General features: G+C 61.4%; 3 protein-coding genes across 10 annotated transcripts; 1 reads left to right on the top strand and 2 right to left on the bottom strand.

The window, feature by feature from the left end:
* Nucleotides 1–994: 994 nt before the first annotated feature.
* Nucleotides 995–3,124, top strand: DBNDD1 (dysbindin domain containing 1). The gene is made up of 4 exons (XM_054389834.1): nucleotides 995–1,043; nucleotides 2,016–2,162; nucleotides 2,742–2,882; nucleotides 2,964–3,124. The coding sequence occupies exons 1-4, from the start codon at nucleotides 995–997 to the stop codon at nucleotides 3,122–3,124; spliced, it is 498 nt and encodes a 165-aa protein (XP_054245809.1).
* An 857-nt stretch (nucleotides 3,125–3,981) lies between these two features.
* DEF8 (differentially expressed in FDCP 8 homolog) lies at nucleotides 3,982–9,345 on the bottom strand. Of its 8 annotated transcripts, none has more exons than XM_054389590.1 (11): nucleotides 9,198–9,345; nucleotides 9,069–9,151; nucleotides 8,552–8,701; nucleotides 7,363–7,504; nucleotides 7,109–7,273; nucleotides 6,507–6,634; nucleotides 5,819–5,932; nucleotides 4,882–4,962; nucleotides 4,656–4,796; nucleotides 4,437–4,546; nucleotides 3,982–4,347 (listed from the first exon to the last, which is right to left on the bottom strand). In XM_054389590.1, exons 1-11 carry the CDS (start codon nucleotides 9,343–9,345, stop codon nucleotides 4,242–4,244), a joined length of 1,368 nt encoding a protein of 455 aa, XP_054245565.1. In that variant the 3' UTR covers nucleotides 3,982–4,241. The 8 variants fall into 8 exon arrangements, with proteins under 8 accessions (XP_054245565.1, XP_054245567.1, XP_054245571.1 ...); XM_054389592.1 differs by having other exon boundaries at nucleotides 9,069–9,139; XM_054389596.1 differs by having other exon boundaries at nucleotides 4,656–4,745; nucleotides 9,069–9,139.
* Nucleotides 9,346–11,563: 2,218 nt separating this feature from the next.
* On the bottom strand, nucleotides 11,564–16,471 carry TUBB3 (tubulin beta 3 class III). Its single transcript, XM_054389497.1, has 5 exons — nucleotides 15,531–16,471; nucleotides 14,725–14,782; nucleotides 13,647–13,755; nucleotides 12,887–12,997; nucleotides 11,564–12,639 (listed from the first exon to the last, which is right to left on the bottom strand). The coding sequence occupies exons 1-5, from the start codon at nucleotides 16,469–16,471 to the stop codon at nucleotides 11,564–11,566; spliced, it is 2,295 nt and encodes a 764-aa protein (XP_054245472.1).
* Between the last annotated feature and the right edge of the window lie 427 nt (nucleotides 16,472–16,898).

Below are 16,898 nucleotides of genomic sequence, written 5' to 3'. Positions count from 1 at the left end.
GTGCAAGGGGTGTGTGTGCGAGATGGGGGGTGCAAAAGGGGTGCAAGAGGGTTATGCACGGGGCGGGTGTGCAAAGGGGGTGTGTGCAAGGTGGGAGGCGCATTCGGGGTGCAAGGGGGAGTGCGCAAGGGGGAGTGCGCAAGTGGGTGTGCAAAAGGGAGTGTGTAGAATTCAAGGGGGTGCAGGGGGCTCTGGATGAGGTTGCGGTAGGGGTTGTGTGTTCCAGGAGAGGGTACAGATGTGCGTGGGGGAATCGTGTGTGTGCCCAGATGCGGGCACATGTGGGGTGGTGCTGGGGGGTGTCTGTACCCAGGGGTGGGGGGCTGTGGGATGTCTGCATAGGCAAAGGGGAGCAGAGTCTGGGACTGCAGTAGGATGCCCACGGGACGAAGGGGTGCGATGGGGTGCCCAGGAGGTGTGGGAGGGTGCAGTAGGGTGCCCAGGGGATGCAGGGGTGCCCGGGGTATCGGGTCGTGCAATTGAGGTGCAGGGGAGTACCAGGGCAGGCACCCCCGTGCCGATGTGGTGGTGCCAGTGGAGCAGTGCAGAGGGCTAGGGGACAGGGTGGTGGCTGTGCTGGTGGAGCTGGGGGGATCCAGGTATTACGGTGGGGGGTCTTGCATGGTGACGCGGGTGGTGCCGGGGCTCCCGTTCATGCCTGACCCTCCTGCACGTGCCCGGCACACGACTGTGCCACGGCACCCATCACGGTGGCAGCCGTGGCTGTTCTCTCCCGTGGCACGGGGGACACTGACCCCTTGGGAGCCATGCAGGAGGGGACAGTGCCACCGGGCTGGGCACCAGGGGAGTGACCGGTGGCGGCGGGGTGACCGGTGCCGGCTGCTGCCGGGCTCTGCGGTTCGACGTGAGTCAGCAGAGCGGCGTGTGCCGGCGGGATTCCTGATGCCGGTGCCGCTTCCCGGCAGGCAGCCGGTGAGCCCAGGCCGGAGCGGGGCGGCGTGGCCGGCGGTGTGGCCAGTGACACGGCGTGACCATGCAGGCAGAGGCCAGAGGGGATTTTGATGGCCGAGACCAGCGCCCTGGTGGGTGGGGGCTTGGGGGCACTGCCGGTGGCAGAGGGGACACCCGTGCTCTATACACTGACACCGTTGTGTCACCCACTGCGGTGGGATATGGGGCGGGATGGTGGGAGTAGGCGAGATTGGACAGCCTCTGTGTGTGTCCCCAGGGAGCTCTTCCCATCACTGGAGCGAGATGGGGACCCTGTTCCCAGCTGAAGGGAGGCTGCTGGCCGGGGTGACTGGTACCACTTTGTGGGGTCAGAACATAGCAAAGCTGGTGTTGGGACATGGGCACTGATCTCCTGTGACTCTGTGCCAGGAGCAGGGACCAAATGCCCCCATAACGTCTCTTTCCCTGTCTCAGCCCCTTTGGGTTGGGGGAATTAATATTCCCTGCCCCATCATCACTCATCGGGGGGAAGGAGGAGATGCTCATCCCCATGCCACCTCTTCCAGTGATGGAAGAGCCTGGTGGCTCATGGCTTTGTCCAGTCCAAAATGGGCTGGGGGTCCAGGAATGGTAGTACCCTGCGGTTCGCCAGCTCTTCTACCCACCCTTGCTGCCTGCTGAGTGCCCACAGACCGCACCATAACCATGGATCATGCCATGATAATGGACTGTGCCACGACCAGGGACCATGTCATAGCCATAGACCAAACCTTGACCATGGACTGTGCCTTGACCACGGACTGTGCCGTGACCATGGATTGTTCTATGACCCTGGGCTGTGCCATGGCCGCAGCAACCACGGTCTCACTGGCTGTCGCTGAAGACAAACAGTCCCTTGTCTGGGCTCCCACACAAGCCACGCTTTTGTCTTGCCGACACAAAGGGGCTGCACGGGGTGGGGGGCGGGGGGATGCTGGCTGGCAGCACAGTGGGGTTTGGGCATCCACAAGCGCCCTGCTGTCCCCATGCTCCTCAGCTAGGGGGGCAGCAGGACCTGAGGATGGAGCTGCCATCACCCACATGGCAATGCTGGTGTGTGGCAGAGCTCGGCAAGGAGACACTGGTCACGGAGCGCCCAGTGGGGACCCCCACCCACAGGCCAGCCCCGGAGCCCCCTGGAACCCCTGCTGAGGAGCAGGGCAATGTCCCCATCCCCAGCACTGGCCTTCTGCAGGTCACTGAGCGCAGACGTGAGTGTGGCCTGTCTCCAGGGTCTCCTGACAGCCCCCAGGGTCCTCTGACCACAGTATCTCCTGCCCAGCCCTAGGGTCCCTGCCAGCCCCCTGCATGTCCCCAGGGTCCTTGTCTCTCCCTGGCATCCCCTGCCAGCCCCTGCAATCCTCTGCTTGCCCACGAGGTCCCTGCCAGACCCTGGTATCCTCTGCCAGCTCTTGGGGTCCCCTGCTTGTTTCTGGGGTCCCTGCCTATCCCTGGGCTTCCCTGACAGTCCCTGGTGCCCCTGCCCAGCCTAGTGTCTCCTCCCTGACCTGGTGTTCCCTACCCATCTTCAGGGCCCCTTGAAAGTCCCTGAGGTCCTCTGCCTAACCCTGGTGTCCCCCACCTGCCCTGTGGTCTCTGCCAGCCCCTGCCATCCTGAGGTCCCCTGTCTGTCTCTAGCATCTTCTACCTGTCCCTGCCCAATCCTGGGGTCCCCGATCAGCATCCAGCATGTCATTGTCCCCACTGAGCTCCTTATCTAGGTGCCTCTGAGCACAGAGGTGCCCACCCCACCACCAGCTCCTGGCTGGGGTGCCACTGTATGCCCACAGAGCCCCTAAGCAGCGTCTCCTCACTGGAGGTTCACTTTGACCTGCTGGACCTGACCGAGCTGACCGACATGTCCGACCAGGAGCTGGCAGAGGTCTTTGCTGACTCTGACGAGGAGAACGCAACCGGAGAGTCGCCCAGTGGTGAGTGAGTGGCATTGGGCACCCATTCATTCATCTGTCCATCTGTCTGTTGGTCCATCCCTGAGCCATCTGTCCTCACAGGGCTGCAGGCACCAGCTGTGCCCCGGGCTGGGTACCTGCGGTCGCCCTCCTGGACCCGATCGCGGGAGCAGAATCGGGACAAGAAACACCTCAGTGATGCGGAGCTGCCACCGGGACCACCGGACACCTTCCTGCCTGCTGAGCGGCCACGAGAGCCCTGAGGCCAGCCCCGGGACCGGGAGATGGACGTGGGAACATGCCAGGGGACAGACACCAGGACACACCAGTGGATGGAGACCAGGATGCACCAGAGGATGGACACCGGGACATACTGGGGGATGGACATGGGGACATGCCAGAGAATGGACACTGGGACATGCTGGGGGATGGACATAGGGATATGCTGGTGTCCCAGCACTGCTGCAGCCCGTCTCAGCCACTCTGCCCACAGGTGCCCACAGGACTGGTGCCACCAGCCCAAGGTCACTGGGAACCAACCTCGAGCAGCAGCCCCCAGTCCCATGATGGTGGGAGGCATAGGGCTGGCCAAACCCAGTGGCCCAGTGCCCACTGGGATATGGAGAATAGGCAAGCAGCCCCACCCTGTTAGGACCTGGGGTTGCCCGTAGCTACTGGGAGCATGGTTGGTGCCCACCTGGTGCCTATGTAGCAGCGCTGTGTTCCGGTAAAACTGACCAACCCACCACCACGGTGGCTCTGCCCGTCTCCATCACCTTGGGAAGGGGTCAGTGGGGAGAGTCTTCTGGGTAGGACAAAGGGCACCAGGGGGGTCCTGGAGCCATCCTGGTGGGCAAGGAGACCAGGCATGGCCAGTCCACCTCAACACATGCCAATGGTGGCTCCAGGACCAGGGTGGTATTGGGGGAAGACCCCAGGGGTGGGGGGATGGGACAGCCCTACTGCCATGGTGTGGGGGAGGCAGCCCCAATGGGAGCTCCTGGTGTCCCCCGGTGCCCCCCCCAGAGTCCCCCCAAAGCAGGGACACAAGTGCTGGGTTGCACAGAGTCCTCGTTAATGCTACAACAACACCCAGCGTGGGGCATCACTGGCCCCACACAGCCCTGACCCCCTCCACCCCATTCCCTGGGGGGCTCAGCCCTGGGAAAAGGGGTGTCTGTGGGGTGAGGCAGGGGGAAACCAGGTGTGTTCCCCACAGATCAGCAGCGTTATTCTCATAGAGTGTGTCTGGGCTGGGGTCCAGCAGCTCCTGCTGGGCTGGGCTAGTGCCATTGTGCCCAAGGGTCCTGAATGACCCATGTCTGTCCCATGGTGGGTGGTGGGGCAGCCGTGAGGCAGTTGTGCAGCTGAGCTCCCCCATTATGGCTCTGCCTCGGTGATGCCGGAGTCCTGGAAGAGGGATTGCTTGCGCAGGCTGAGCCGGGCACACTTGGGGCAGGTGGTGGAGTTGTCGTAGAAGCAATCCCTGGTGAAGGAGGACACACATACTGGTGGGTCACCCCATGGCACCAGCCACCCCAGTGCCACCCGGTGCCGCCCCAGTGTCCCTGGTACCTGTGGAAGACGGCGGAGCAGCCTGTGCAGACCGAGGTGTGGCTGTCGAAGGGGAAGAGCACATCACCCTCCTTGCAGAGCTCGCAGACGAAGCCTTTGGCCTGGCAGCGCTGGGAGGGCAGAGGGGCAGAAGGTCCCCATGGTGCCTGCTGGGGTCCTTGCCACCCTCTGCCTCAAGCCTGTGGCAAGGTATGGGTCTGCCCCGCAGCGACGGCTCACCTCGCAGTCCAGTTTGATGTGCTTGGCAAAGAGGGTATGGATCTCGGTGAGGGAGCAGCTCAGGCGCCCGGCCTCGATGTCCATCAGGTCCTGCAGTGAGTACATCTCATCGTTCTCCACAAAGTGCTGGCGGTCCTGCAGCTGTGGCCAGGACATATGTCACTGCTGGCACTGCCACCATGGTTGGTACCACCATGCCAGGCACTGGCACTCCACTGGTCCTGACCTGCAGCAACAGCCGTGCCTCCATTGCCTCTTTGCAGGTGATGAAGTAGGGCTTCATCAGGAGGATGTCCTGGCGTAGCTTCTGCAGAGTGGGAAGGGGATGGGATGGGATGGGATGGGATGGGATGGGATGGGATGGGATGGGATGGGATGGGATGGGATGGGATGGGGGTGGGATAGGATGGGATGGGATGGGGATGGGATAGGATGGGATGGGATGGGGATGGGGATGGGACCAAGACAAGGAAAAGGTGGTGGCAGTGCCAGGATGGGGACAGGGATGGGTATAGGACCATAATAAGGCCAAGGGCAGTGGCAGTGGCAGGATAGAGATAGAGATGGGAATGGGGATAGGGATGGGGTGAAGGTAAGAATTATGTGGGAATGAGATGGGATGAAGATAGGGACAGAGATGGGAACAAGAATGGAGATGGGAATGGGATATGGATGAGGACCGGGGATGGGAATGAAGCCAAGATAGGGAAAAGGGTGGTGGCAGGGGCAGGATGAGGACAAAGACAAAGATGGGATGGACATGGTGGGGGAATGGAACAGGATGGGAACAAGGACAGGAATGGGATGGGACATGAATGGGACAGGAAAGGGGATGGGGATAGGACAAAGACAGGGAAAAGGATGGTGGCAGGCCAGGATAGGGAGAGGGATGAGATGAGGATGGTGTAGGAATGGAATGGGATGAGAATGGGGCCAGGTTGGGGTCAGGACAGAGACAGAGACATGATCAGGACAAAGGTCAGGCTGGGCCAAGTTCATCCCCACAGCAGTTTGGACATCTCCAGTCCTGCCCTGCTGCCCCTTTATGGGACCTAGCAGGTGCTGCCAGGGACCCCTCTCCCTGTGTTCCCCACACAGCACTGTCCCCAACCCCAGCCTCACAGGGTGGGTCTGTCCCCCCATGTCCTCCACCCTGCACTCACCCGGATCTCCACCAGCTCCTCCACGTAGTTGAAGAGCAGTGGGTTGATCTCCCGCAGCTTCAGCACAGGCCGTGACACCATCAGCGCCAGGTACCGCATGCTGCACCGCGACACCTGCCCGTGACACCCACACTGCCACCGTCACCCCACAGCGCCACGCCAGCCACACCGCCCCACGGCACTGCCACTCATTGCCAGGCACATCGCCACCCCCGAGTGACCTCTGCTCAGGGGTGCAGCCACAGGCACCCATGACCAGGGACACAGACTCCCAGGTGACTTCAACCACAGACATGGCCTCCTGGTAGCCTTTAGTCAGGGAAACGGCCCCTCAATGACCTCCAGCCAGGGCCACAAACCTCAGGGACTTCCATGACCAGGACTTGTAAGTGACCTCCAATGAGGGACACGGCCTCAAAAGACCCCCATGACCAGAGATATGTCCCCCCAAGTGACCTGACCTCCAGCCAGAGACATGTCCCCCCAGGTGACTTCTAAGGAGGGACACAGATCCCCAGGTGACCTCTACTCAGGGGCATAGGCCTCATGAATCCCAACACCCAGCAATATGGTCCCCCCAGGTGACCTCCAACCAGGGACATGGCCCCCCAGGACTCCTGTCCAGGGTCACATCCACCCTAAGTGACCCCCACCTGTCCTCCCAAGCTCCCATCCCACTTCAGGGCACCTTGCGGGGCTCAAAGTCCCAATTGTGGATGGCACGAGCAGGCACCACAGCCAGGTCATTCCAGTGGCAGCTGCTGCAGTAGTAGAGACCGGTGTAGTCACACTGCCTGGCCTCGCTGGGCACCCCCCCTGTGGTGACACACATGTTGGCACATGTACCAGCACTGGCACATGCACTGGGCACTCACATCAGGGCTTGCATTGTGCCATGCTCTGCACCCTGCCAAAGGACATGCCACAACACCGAGGGACACCATCAGCTCCCCTCAGCCATTAAAGAAGCACCCCCAGCCCCATATTCCCCAGCCCCCCAAGCTCCAGACAGCTCTGGTCCCCTGGCTTCCCTCAGCCCCACACCCTCCCATCTCTGCCCAGTTCCATGCAGTCCCTCACTGTGCCAAGTTCCATATCCCCCTCAGCCCCGCCAGAGCTATCATTCCCTTGCAGCCCCCAATCCCACAGAACCTCCCAACGCCCCCAGCCCCATACAGCCCCATGCAGTCTCCAACCCCCCAGAGCCCCCAGCCACAGGCAGGCCCACACCTCCCAGCTCCCCCCAGTGCCTCCAGAGCCCCCAACCCTCCCAACGCCCCGCAGCCTCACGCAGGGAGACGGGTGCCCGGCACTCGGCGCAGCGGTAGTCCTGGCTGTCCAGCCCACTCTCAGGGCAGATGCTGAGCTGGTACTCAGCCTGGTGGCTGACCTTGGCCCGCACGCAGACCCTGCTCACCAGTGGCAGGCACTTGCTGTGGCACCGGTAGTAGCAGCCTTGAGTGGGGAGACACGGGTGGCCATCAGCGGGAGATAAGGTGGCGATGGGAAGGTAGGGTACGTTGGGTTGGGGGTCTCCTCCCCACCTGTGCAGGTGTACCAGGTTTGGATGAGGCCCCAGATGATGGTGCTGCACTTGTCGCACATCTGCTTCACGCTCTTGCTCTTCTCCTTGTAGAAGCGATGCTCCAGCACCACGCGGATGTTTGGCTCATCTTCATCGGGGTCCTGAAAGAGAAGGGAGGTGTCAGTGTGGGGCCCCCAAACATGGAATCATGGAGTCATTGAACTCATGGAATCATTTTGGTTGGAAAAGACCTTTAAGATCATCGAGTCCAACCATTAACCCAGCACTGCCAGGTCACCACTAAACTATGTCCCTCAGCACCATATCCACATGGCTTTGAAACCCCTCCAGGGATGGGGATTCCACCACTACCCTGGACAGCCTAGGCCAGGTCTGGACAACCCTCTTGGGGAAGAAATTTTTCTTTATGTCCGGCCTAAACCTCCCTTGGAGCAAATTGAAGCCATTTCCTCTTGTTCTGTTGCTTGTTCCTTGGGAGAAGAGACCGACCCCCACCTGGCTCCAACCTTCTTTCATGAGTTGTTGAGAGCCAGAAGGTCTCTCCTCAGCCTCCTTCTTCCCCAGGCTGAACAACCCCAGTTCCTTCAGGTGTTCCTCACATGTTCTCTAGAGCCTTTGCCAACTTCGCTGTCCTTGTCTAGACCTGCTCCAGCATCTCAATGTCCTTTGTGTAGTGAGGGCCCCAAAACTGAACCTGGTACTCAAGGCATGGCCTCACCAGTGCCCAGTACGGGGTAACAGTCACTGCCCTGGTCCTGCTAGTCACACTATGTCTGATCCAGACCAGGATGCTCTTGGCCACATGAGAGGCCACAGGGGCACACACTGGCTCATCTTCAGACACCATCAACCAACCCTCCTAGGTCCTTTTCCACCAGGCAGTTTCTAGCCACTGTGCCCCAAGACTGGAGGGTTCATAGGGTTGTTGTCACCCAAGTTCAGGACCCAGCACTTGGCCTCATTGAACCTCATCCCATTGGCCTCAGCCCATTGATCCAGCTTGGCCAGATTCCTCTGTAGATCCTTCCTGCCCTCAAGGAGATCAACACTCCCACTCCACCTGGTGATGTCTGCATACTGACAGAGTGTGCCCTTGATCCCCTTGTCTAGACTACTGATGAAGACATTAAACCAAACTGGTCTCAGTGCTGAGCCCTGGGGAAATCCCAGCCCCAGTCCTGCCCCACCTTGAGCTCCTGCAGCTTGAGGCGGAGGTGGATGAGCCGCACGACTGCATCCTTCTGCCGCTCTGAGTGCTCAGGCAGCGCCAGGATCACCCGCTTGCACTCCTCAATGGCCTGGCACAGCTGCCCCACATCTTGAGCCAGGATCAGACCCTGCCACCACGGAGGGGAGGAGAAGGAGGGAGACGACGAGGAGGAGGAGGGTAAACTGGCAGCCCCCCACCTCACACATCTCCATCCCATCCACACCCCAGCCCCACACAGACCTTCCAACCCCACATAAAGTCCCAGTTCCACAGACTCCCCAGCCCCACTCCTGCCCCCCAGCTACATGCCTCCCCTCCAGCTCCACACATGCCTTAGCCCCACATACCCCAACTCCACTTCTGTCCCCCAGTCCCACACAGATCCCCCAGCGCCTTGCAGAACTCCCAGCCTCCCAAACCCTCCCAGCATCACTCCTGTCCCTCAGACTCATACAAACCCCCCAGCCCCACAGAACTTCCCTAGCCCCACTCACCACAGGCCGGGAGAAGTGGTCTTCAGCCAGGCCTAGGTCAAGGGCACCCTCGGGGTCTCCTGGGGATGGGTCTGGCTGTGGGGCTGCAATGGGGGTGGGAGACATGGTGTGTGTGTGGGGTGCTGGGACCCCCCTGGCAATGGGGCACTGTGGGGGGTGAGCACCTACCTGGTGTGGGGTTCTCCCCCTCGGGGTGCTGCTCCTGCTCCTCTGGGGTCTTGTTGAAAGGGTTGAGGTGGGCCTGGCGGAAACGAGCCAGCCGCTCGTCCGACGCCATTGCCACTGCTGCAGGACAGTCACTGGCTCAGATACCCTGGCACTGGCACCTCCACATTGGCACAAACACCCTGACACCGTCTCAGACACCCCAACACCAGCCCTGACACCCTAGCAGTAGCACTGACATCCCAGTACCGACATCCCAATACTGGCATTCCAGCACCAACACTGTGCCACTGACACCTCGACACCGGTACTGCTGACACTGGCACCAACGCCCCAGCACCAGCACCTCGGCACTGGCACCAACACCAACACGCTGGCACTGCGACCCCAATACTGGCCTCCCAACACCAGCACTGACACCGCAGCACCAGCACCCTGTCACCAGTACCCTAATACCAGCACCGACACCCCAAGACCAGCACCGACGTCAGCACTCCAGTACCAACACCCACTCCGTCCCCAGCACCCCAGCACCGGCATCAACACTCCGGTACCGACACACCAGCATCGACACCGTGCCACTATCGCCATCTCCAAACCCGCACCCCCGCCTCCCACGCCTGTGGCCACCGCCCTGCCCCGCTGCCACCGCCCGGATGGGCCCACGCTCGCCCCATCCCGGTACCGTCCGGACGCCCCCGGTGCATCTCACCCGCCCCCGGCACGTCGCTCTCCGCCACCCTTGTTGCCCATCCCCTCCATTGCCTTCCGCATTCCCCACCCAAGCCCCGGCGGAGCCCCCTCAGCACCAGTCCCCGGTACCGGATCGCCCTCCCCAACCCCTGCCCCCTCTCGCCCGCCAGGGGGCACCGCCCCCGCCTCGCTCACCGCCGCCTGCCGGCTCCGCCACCGCCGCGCCCCGCCCAGCCAGGCCCCGCCCCACTCCGCCCCCCACCGCGCTGCTACCCCCTGCCGGCCGGCGGACTGCACCGCACCTGGGCGGGGCCGTGGCTGGATGCTGGGGAGGACAATGAGGACGCGGCGAACCGAGCCCCGGAACACGGACTTACAACCTGTCGTGCCCCATGGCTCCCTGCCCCAGAGCCCCCACAACCCGCAGCCCATTGTCCCTTGTTCCTATAGTCCCTTGTCCCTGTAACTCCCAGCCCCGTAGCTCCCAGTGCACGGAGCCCCCAGTCCCTCAGATACCAGCCTCTATAGGCCTCCCAGCCCCATAATTCTTTGTCTGCAGAGGCCCTAGCCCCATTGTTCCTGGTTCACATAGCCCCCAGCCCCACGGATGCCAGTCCTTATAGCTTCGGGCACCCTTTGCCTTCAGTCCCGTAGTTCCCAGTGCCCAGAAAACCCCAGCCCCACAGCTCCTGGTCCCCATAGACCCCTACCCCATGGTCCCTTGTTCCATTAGACCCCCACCCCATAGCCCCATAGCTCCCAGTTCTCAGAGCCCCCAGCCCCATAGCTCCTGGTCTCCACGTTCCCCAACCCCATAGTTCCTTGCTTCTAGAGCTCCAAGACCCATTGTCCCCATCCCTTTTGCGCCCTGGTCCCAGAGCCCCCAGCTCCAGCGGGAAAGAGCAGCAGCTGAGGTGGGGCTGCAGTCCCATAACAGCACAGCCTGGACCCCCACCTCCGGGGTCAGCCCAGCTGGGAGGTCTCTTGAGCTGGGGGGCTTGGGGCTGTTTGGGCTGGGGGCACCCTGGATGCCAAAAAATAGTTCTGGGGAAGCACCCTGGGGCAGATATCTCCACCTTGGTGGAGGGAAAAGGAGCCAATATTGTCCTGGTGCAGGGAGGGGGCAGTCACCACCCTGTCCCTGCAAAAAGGGTGACTGGGGACAATGGCATCCACTTAGTCATTACAGATGGCATCTGCAGCCCCATCCCTGGGGCAGCTGGATCTGTGGGACACAGGGTGGGTCAGGCAAGAGACTTATTGGGGACAGGCATTGTCTGGGAGGGGGCTAGGGCTTGGACCGAGTCACTTTGGGGCCCCAGGTTTCCCTATTAATAGATTCAATCCCACAAGTTGCCCTCATCTGAGGATTCTCTCCCTGTTCTCCCCACCAGGAGTCACAGCCAGGTGTTCTTGGACAGCAATAAATTTATTACGTATTCAAAAAAAAAAAAATAGACACAAACCAGTAAAAAAAACAAAAGGGGGGAAGGAAGGCAGGAGGTGGGGGTGCCAAGCAGGCTCAGGACTGGGGGGGATGGGTCAGGAGACACTGAAGAGGAATGGGGTTGGGGGACCTGCAGCAGCACAAAGCTGGGGGTGAGGAGGCTGCGGGTGAGGTGGATGCATATCAGGCATCACTTGGCACCCTGTGCCTCCGACTCCTCCTCGTCATCCTCATACATCTCCCCTTCCTCCTCAGCTGTGGCATCCTGGTACTGTTGGTACTCGGAGACCAGGTCATTCATGTTGCTCTCAGCCTCAGTGAACTCCATCTCATCCATCCCCTCACCTGTGTACCAGTGGAGGAAGGCTTTGCGGCGGAACATGGCAGTGAACTGCTCTGAAATTCTCTTGAAGAGCTCCTGAATGGCTGTGCTATTGCCTATGAATGTGGAGGACATCTTGAGCCCCCGAGGAGGGATGTCACAAACAGCCACCTTGACATTGTTGGGGATCCACTCCACGAAGTAAGAGCTATTCTTGCTCTGGATGGCCAACATCTGCTCATCCACCTCCTTCATGGACATGCGGCCTCGGAAGACAGTGGCCACGGTGAGGTAGCGGCCATGGCGGGGGTCACAGGCAGCCATCATGTTCTTGGCATCAAACATCTGCTGGGTGAGCTCGGGGACAGTGAGGGCGCGGTACTGCTGGCTGCCACGGGCTGTCAGTGGGGCGAAGCCTGGCATGAAGAAGTGGAGGCGAGGGAAGGGCACCATGTTGACAGCCAGCTTGCGGAGGTCAGCGTTGAGCTGGCCAGGGAAGCGGAGGGAGGTGGTGACACCACTCATGGTGGCTGAGACAAGGTGGTTGAGGTCACCATAGGTAGGGGTGGCCAGCTTGAGGGTTCGGAAGCAGATGTCGTAGAGGGCTTCGTTGTCGATGCAGTAGGTCTCATCCGTGTTCTCCACCAGCTGGTGGATGGAGAGTGTGGCATTATAGGGTTCCACCACTGTGTCTGACACCTTGGGAGATGGCACCACACTGAAAGTGTTCATGATGCGGTCAGGGTACTCCTCCCGCACCTTGCTGATGAGGAGGGTGCCCATGCCAGAGCCGGTGCCACCACCCAGTGAGTGGGTCAGCTGGAAGCCTTGAAGGCAGTCGCAGTTCTCACATTCCTTCCGCACCACATCCAGCACTGAGTCAACCAGCTCAGCACCTTCTGTGTAGTGTCCTTTAGCCCAGTTGTTCCCAGCCCCGCTCTGCCCTGCCAGGGGGAAAAAAAAGGTATCCGATGGCTGCTGGCACTCTGCACCCACGCCGGGGAGGGAACGAGGTGCCGCCGGCGGCATTGGTGAGATCTGAAGATGGGGTGGGGTGGGAAAGGAAAACTAGAAGGGTTTGGCGTCCTGCCGGTTGTGCCAGGCCCTGCGGCATGGGCGGAGATGCGCCCTGGGGTTGGTGCTAGTGCAGGCAGAGTGCGGGTGATGGCATCCCCCTCCCTAAGGACTTACCAAAGATGAAGTTGTCTGGGCGGAAGAGGTGGCCAAAGGCACCCGAGCGCACACTGTCCATCGTCCCTGGCTCCAGGTCCACCAGGATGGCACGAGGGACATACTTGTGAGCTGCAAGAGAGCCCATGATGGGGGGGGACCTAATGATGACTCCCACCCTGGGATGTCCCCCATGCCTGGCAGGGTCCTGTAAGGATGGGTACACTAATTGTGTGTCCCTACCCAAACCACAAAGTCTCCATATCACTGGATTTGTGTGTGTGCCCCAACAAACAATGTGGTCCCCTTGGAGCTGGTGCACCCTTCTCCCCTTCCACACTCAGTGGGGGTCCAACAGGGCTGGGTGGATCCTTGGGATCCCATAGAGCTGGGTGCATATGTCATGTCCCTGTGGGGACATGTCTGTGTCCCTCCAAAACTGCAGGGTCCCACAAGGTGGGTGCATGAATCTTGTCCCCCCACAGCACCTCAGGGTCCCATGGAGGTGGGTGACCTGGATGCATGTGTGGGTGTGTCTCCCCCTCAACTCCCCAAACCACAAAGTCCTATGGGGGCAGTGCACATCTCCCCCACCCCAGATCCCCAGGGGGTAGGTTCGTATGTCTGCCCCACCCCATCCTACCCCACCCGAGCAGACGGGGGTGGATCTTGCTGCACCAGGGATTGGGGGGCAGGGCAGGGGTGTTCCCCCTGCCCAGGGTCGGGGTGTGGGACTGCCCTGCTTTTCTGGGGCATCTTCGGGAAGGTGGGGTTCTCTTACAGGAGGCTTCATTGTAGTAGACGCTGATGCGCTCCAGCTGCAGGTCTGAGTCGCCCACGTAGTTGCCGCTGGGGTCGATGCCGTGCTCGTCGCTGATCACCTCCCAGAACTGGGGGCATACACTGTGCTTAGTGCGGCGGGAAGACCCGAACGCACACACGAGGCGGGAGGGTACTAGAACCCTGCGACACTCTTCTGAAACAGGGCGGGGGCACTAGGACTCCATGACACCCGGGGTTGGGGGGACACTAGGACCCTGCCATACACCCCGTGGACAGTGAGGGGTTGGGGCGGTAGTATTGGGACCCTGCGAACCCCGCCGAGGACAGGGCGGGGCAGCACTAGGACTCCGCGACACCGCCCGAGACAAAGCGGGGACATTGTGTGGGGGAGACAGGGATGCTAGGATCGCGGGCACGCAATGGGGGAGCACTAAAACCTCGCGACACCCTCCAAGGCAGGACAAAGCGGAGGGAGCTAGAACCTGTGACACCCCGGGACAGGTCACTAGGACCCTGCCACACACATGGGGGGACACGCACACCCTAGGACCCGGCGACGCCCAATGGGAGACACTAGGACCCTGCGACACAGGGAGGGGAACGGGAGTGGGGACACTAGGACCCTGCAACACACCGCGGGGACGCATACACGCTAGGACCCTGGGACTCTCAATGAGGGGCACTAGGACACTGCGACGAAAGGAGAAGGCCCTGGGGAAAGGGGCCACTCGGACCGTGAGACACCCCAAGGTGGATACGAGGACCTCATGACCCCCAATGGAGGGCACTAGGACCCCGCGTTGTGTCCATTTCCCCCACCCAAAGGCAGGGCGGGGCGGGGCGGCGGGCGCCTCCTGGCGGTGGGGCGGGGCGTGGGCACTGTCCGCGGTGCTGAAGGACAAAGGGTGGCCGCAGCAGCGGCAGTGACCGTGGGAAGCGAGGAGGGCGGAGGGGCAGTATGGGGCGGGGCCTTCTGTCTTCCCGGTGCGGCAAAAAGGGGGTCGGGTGGGGGGGGATATCAGTAGGGAAGAGGATGGGAGTGGGGGGGATGCTTTTGTCCCTGTTGCCGTCGTTACCTTGGCGCCGATCTGGTTGCCGCATTGTCCCGCCTGGATGTGGACGATCTCCCTCATGGTTCAACGGGAACCGGGAACGGAACCGGGAACGGGAAGAAGTAGGAGCGGTACCGGGGAGCAGCGGGGGGACAGGGCCCCGCCGTCTCCTCCTCCTCTTTTTATAGACGTCTCACGCCGCACCGGGCCGGGCTCTGATGTCACCACCACCACGCTACCAATCAGAAAACTCCGCCGCCGCAACGCTGCGGCACCCGGCCACGCCCTGGCCACGCCCTACCAGCACTGGGACACCACCTTCCCCCCCCCAACATGTATGGGGACCCCTCGTTCCTCTGCACCCGTATTGGGGGTGGGGATGTAGAGGACCACCCGGGCACGGTGGGAGCATCCCGGGGTGGTGGAAGGGGGGGGAGTTGGAAGCAAGGGGAATGGCTGTGGGTGTGGTCCAAGAACAAAGGCAACGGTGATGTGTGGGTCTTTTGTCTGGGATATCCCCCCATCATGGGGACCAGTGGGGTGTTGGAGCAGCCCTGGGTAGGGAGGGAACCCCTCCTCGTGGGGGCTGCTCCAACACCCCCATCGGTCCCTGCTACTGGTCCCCATCAATGGCAACCAGGAGTGATTGAGCTTCGAGTAATGTCACCAGGAGGGGACAACCCACCCACCCCCACCTCCCTTGGAGCCGCAGCATCACCATAAAGAGCTTTTATTGGCTACCATGAGAGGGGTTGGGTGGGGGACTCCCCCCCACTATGGTGTGTCCTGTCCATCCGTCCACGCTGTTACCAGCTGTCCTGTTGTCCTACCAAGAACACAACATCACCTCCCGCAGCGTCCGTCGGAGTTCATGGCTCCGGAAGGCATAAATGAGGGGGTCAATTAATGAGTTACAGATGATGAGGATGTGGAAGAGGTTGAAATAACTGAAGAAGCAAGTGCAGAAAGGGTTGGTGGGGCAGGTGACGATGAGGATGAGGTGGAAGAAGAAAGGTCCCCAGCAGATGAAGAAGACACCCAAGAGGATGGTGAGGGTGACAGCACCCTTCAGGCTGCTGCTGCGGTAGACGGTGGGTTGCTTCTGCTGGCTGGAGATGCTGCGGAGGTGGTGACGGGCCAGGGCAAACATGTGGATGTAGAGCACCAGCATGAGGACCAGCATGAAGAGGAAGAATCCAATAAGGCAAAGGAGGATGGCGTTGTTGCGGTAGTAGGTGACAAAGAGAGTGCTGGAGACAGTGCTGGCCAGCCAGACGCTGGCCATGGTCACCACAGCCCGCTGCAAGGTCATGATGCTGTGGTAGCGCAGGGCGTAGAAGATGGTGATGTAGCGGTCCACAGCAATAACCCCCAGGAAGGAGAGAGAGGACACCACAGAGATGCAGATGAGCAGGTCGATGATGTTGTCCATGTGGCGGACGACACTGGCACAGACCACCAGCAGGCCATGCTCCAGCAGCAGCAGGAAGAAGGTCTCCACCAGGTTGCTGATGCTCACCAGCATGTCGGAGACAGCCAGGCAGCAGATGAAGTAGTAAGTGGGCGAGTGCAGGTTCCTGTTCTTCAGAATGGCAGCCACCACCAGCAAGTTCTCCACCAAGCTCACCAGTCCCAGTGCCAGGAACAGCTCGTTGGGGATGTCCAGCCCTTGGCACCAGGCACTGCCTGCCCCAGCTGTGGCGTTGCTCTGGTTGCCCTCGCTGGCGTTCCAGGGCTCACGCAGCAGGCGCAGGGGGGCCAATGTCGACATCTCCCCCTCAGTGTCCCCTTGGCTGGGGCCCAAGCCCCTGGGGGCCTCCACAGCACCCACACCCTGCCCCGTCCCACCCTGAACCCCTGCCAGTGCTCCTGCAGCAAGACTGAAGGGATGAGGAGAAACTGGGGACGGGGAATCCCCCTGTGGTGGTGGCTGGTTTCCCTGCCAGCCCTGCCCAGCGTCCCCACAGCTGCGTGCCCGCTGGCCCAGGGTGATGGGGAAGAAAAGGCCCTTTCTCTGCCCTGCTTTAAAGCTGGCTCTTGGGACTCCTCCTCCAGAGGAGGGTGGGCACACGCATGACAGCTGTACCCTGAGGAGCTGCTCTGGATACTGGGGCTGGCAAACCTCTGGGGAGCTCCACAGACTGGGGTTACCGTGAGCTCGAGGGTCCCATGTGCCCTGGGAGGGTCCATGCACCCCC

Source organism: Indicator indicator, chromosome 19, assembly GCF_027791375.1.
Source record: "Indicator indicator isolate 239-I01 chromosome 19, UM_Iind_1.1, whole genome shotgun sequence".
Taxonomy (NCBI): Eukaryota; Metazoa; Chordata; class Aves; order Piciformes; family Indicatoridae; genus Indicator; species Indicator indicator.
The sequence above is the reverse complement of the archived record's forward strand: the minus strand, read 5'-3'. Positions and strand labels throughout refer to the sequence as shown.

What these genes read in the sequence shown, in the direction of transcription:
- TUBB3 (XM_054389497.1), bottom strand. Translation starts at nt 16,471, where the DNA reads ATGTCGACATTGGCCCCCCTGCGCCTGCTGCGTGAGCCCTGGAACGCC. An exon ending in GCAACCAGATCGGCGCCAAG is followed by an intron (nt 13,756 to 14,724) that starts GTAACGACGGCA and finishes GTATGCCCCCAG; the next exon opens with TTCTGGGAGGTGATCAGCGA. An exon ending in CCCAGACAACTTCATCTTTG is followed by an intron (nt 12,640 to 12,886) that starts GTAAGTCCTTAG and finishes TCCCCCTGGCAG; the next exon opens with GGCAGAGCGGGGCTGGGAAC.
- DBNDD1 (XM_054389834.1), top strand. Translation starts at nt 995, where the DNA reads ATGCAGGCAGAGGCCAGAGGGGATTTTGATGGCCGAGACCAGCGCCCT. An exon ending in TGGCCGAGACCAGCGCCCTG is followed by an intron (nt 1,044 to 2,015) that starts GTGGGTGGGGGC and finishes GGTGTGTGGCAG; the next exon opens with AGCTCGGCAAGGAGACACTG. An exon ending in AACCGGAGAGTCGCCCAGTG is followed by an intron (nt 2,883 to 2,963) that starts GTGAGTGAGTGG and finishes CTGTCCTCACAG; the next exon opens with GGCTGCAGGCACCAGCTGTG.
- DEF8 (XM_054389590.1), bottom strand. Translation starts at nt 9,345, where the DNA reads ATGGCGTCGGACGAGCGGCTGGCTCGTTTCCGCCAGGCCCACCTCAAC. An exon ending in TCAAGCTGCAGGAGCTCAAG is followed by an intron (nt 7,505 to 8,551) that starts GTGGGGCAGGAC and finishes CTTCTCTTTCAG; the next exon opens with GACCCCGATGAAGATGAGCC. An exon ending in ACATCAAACTGGACTGCGAG is followed by an intron (nt 4,547 to 4,655) that starts GTGAGCCGTCGC and finishes CTGCCCTCCCAG; the next exon opens with CGCTGCCAGGCCAAAGGCTT.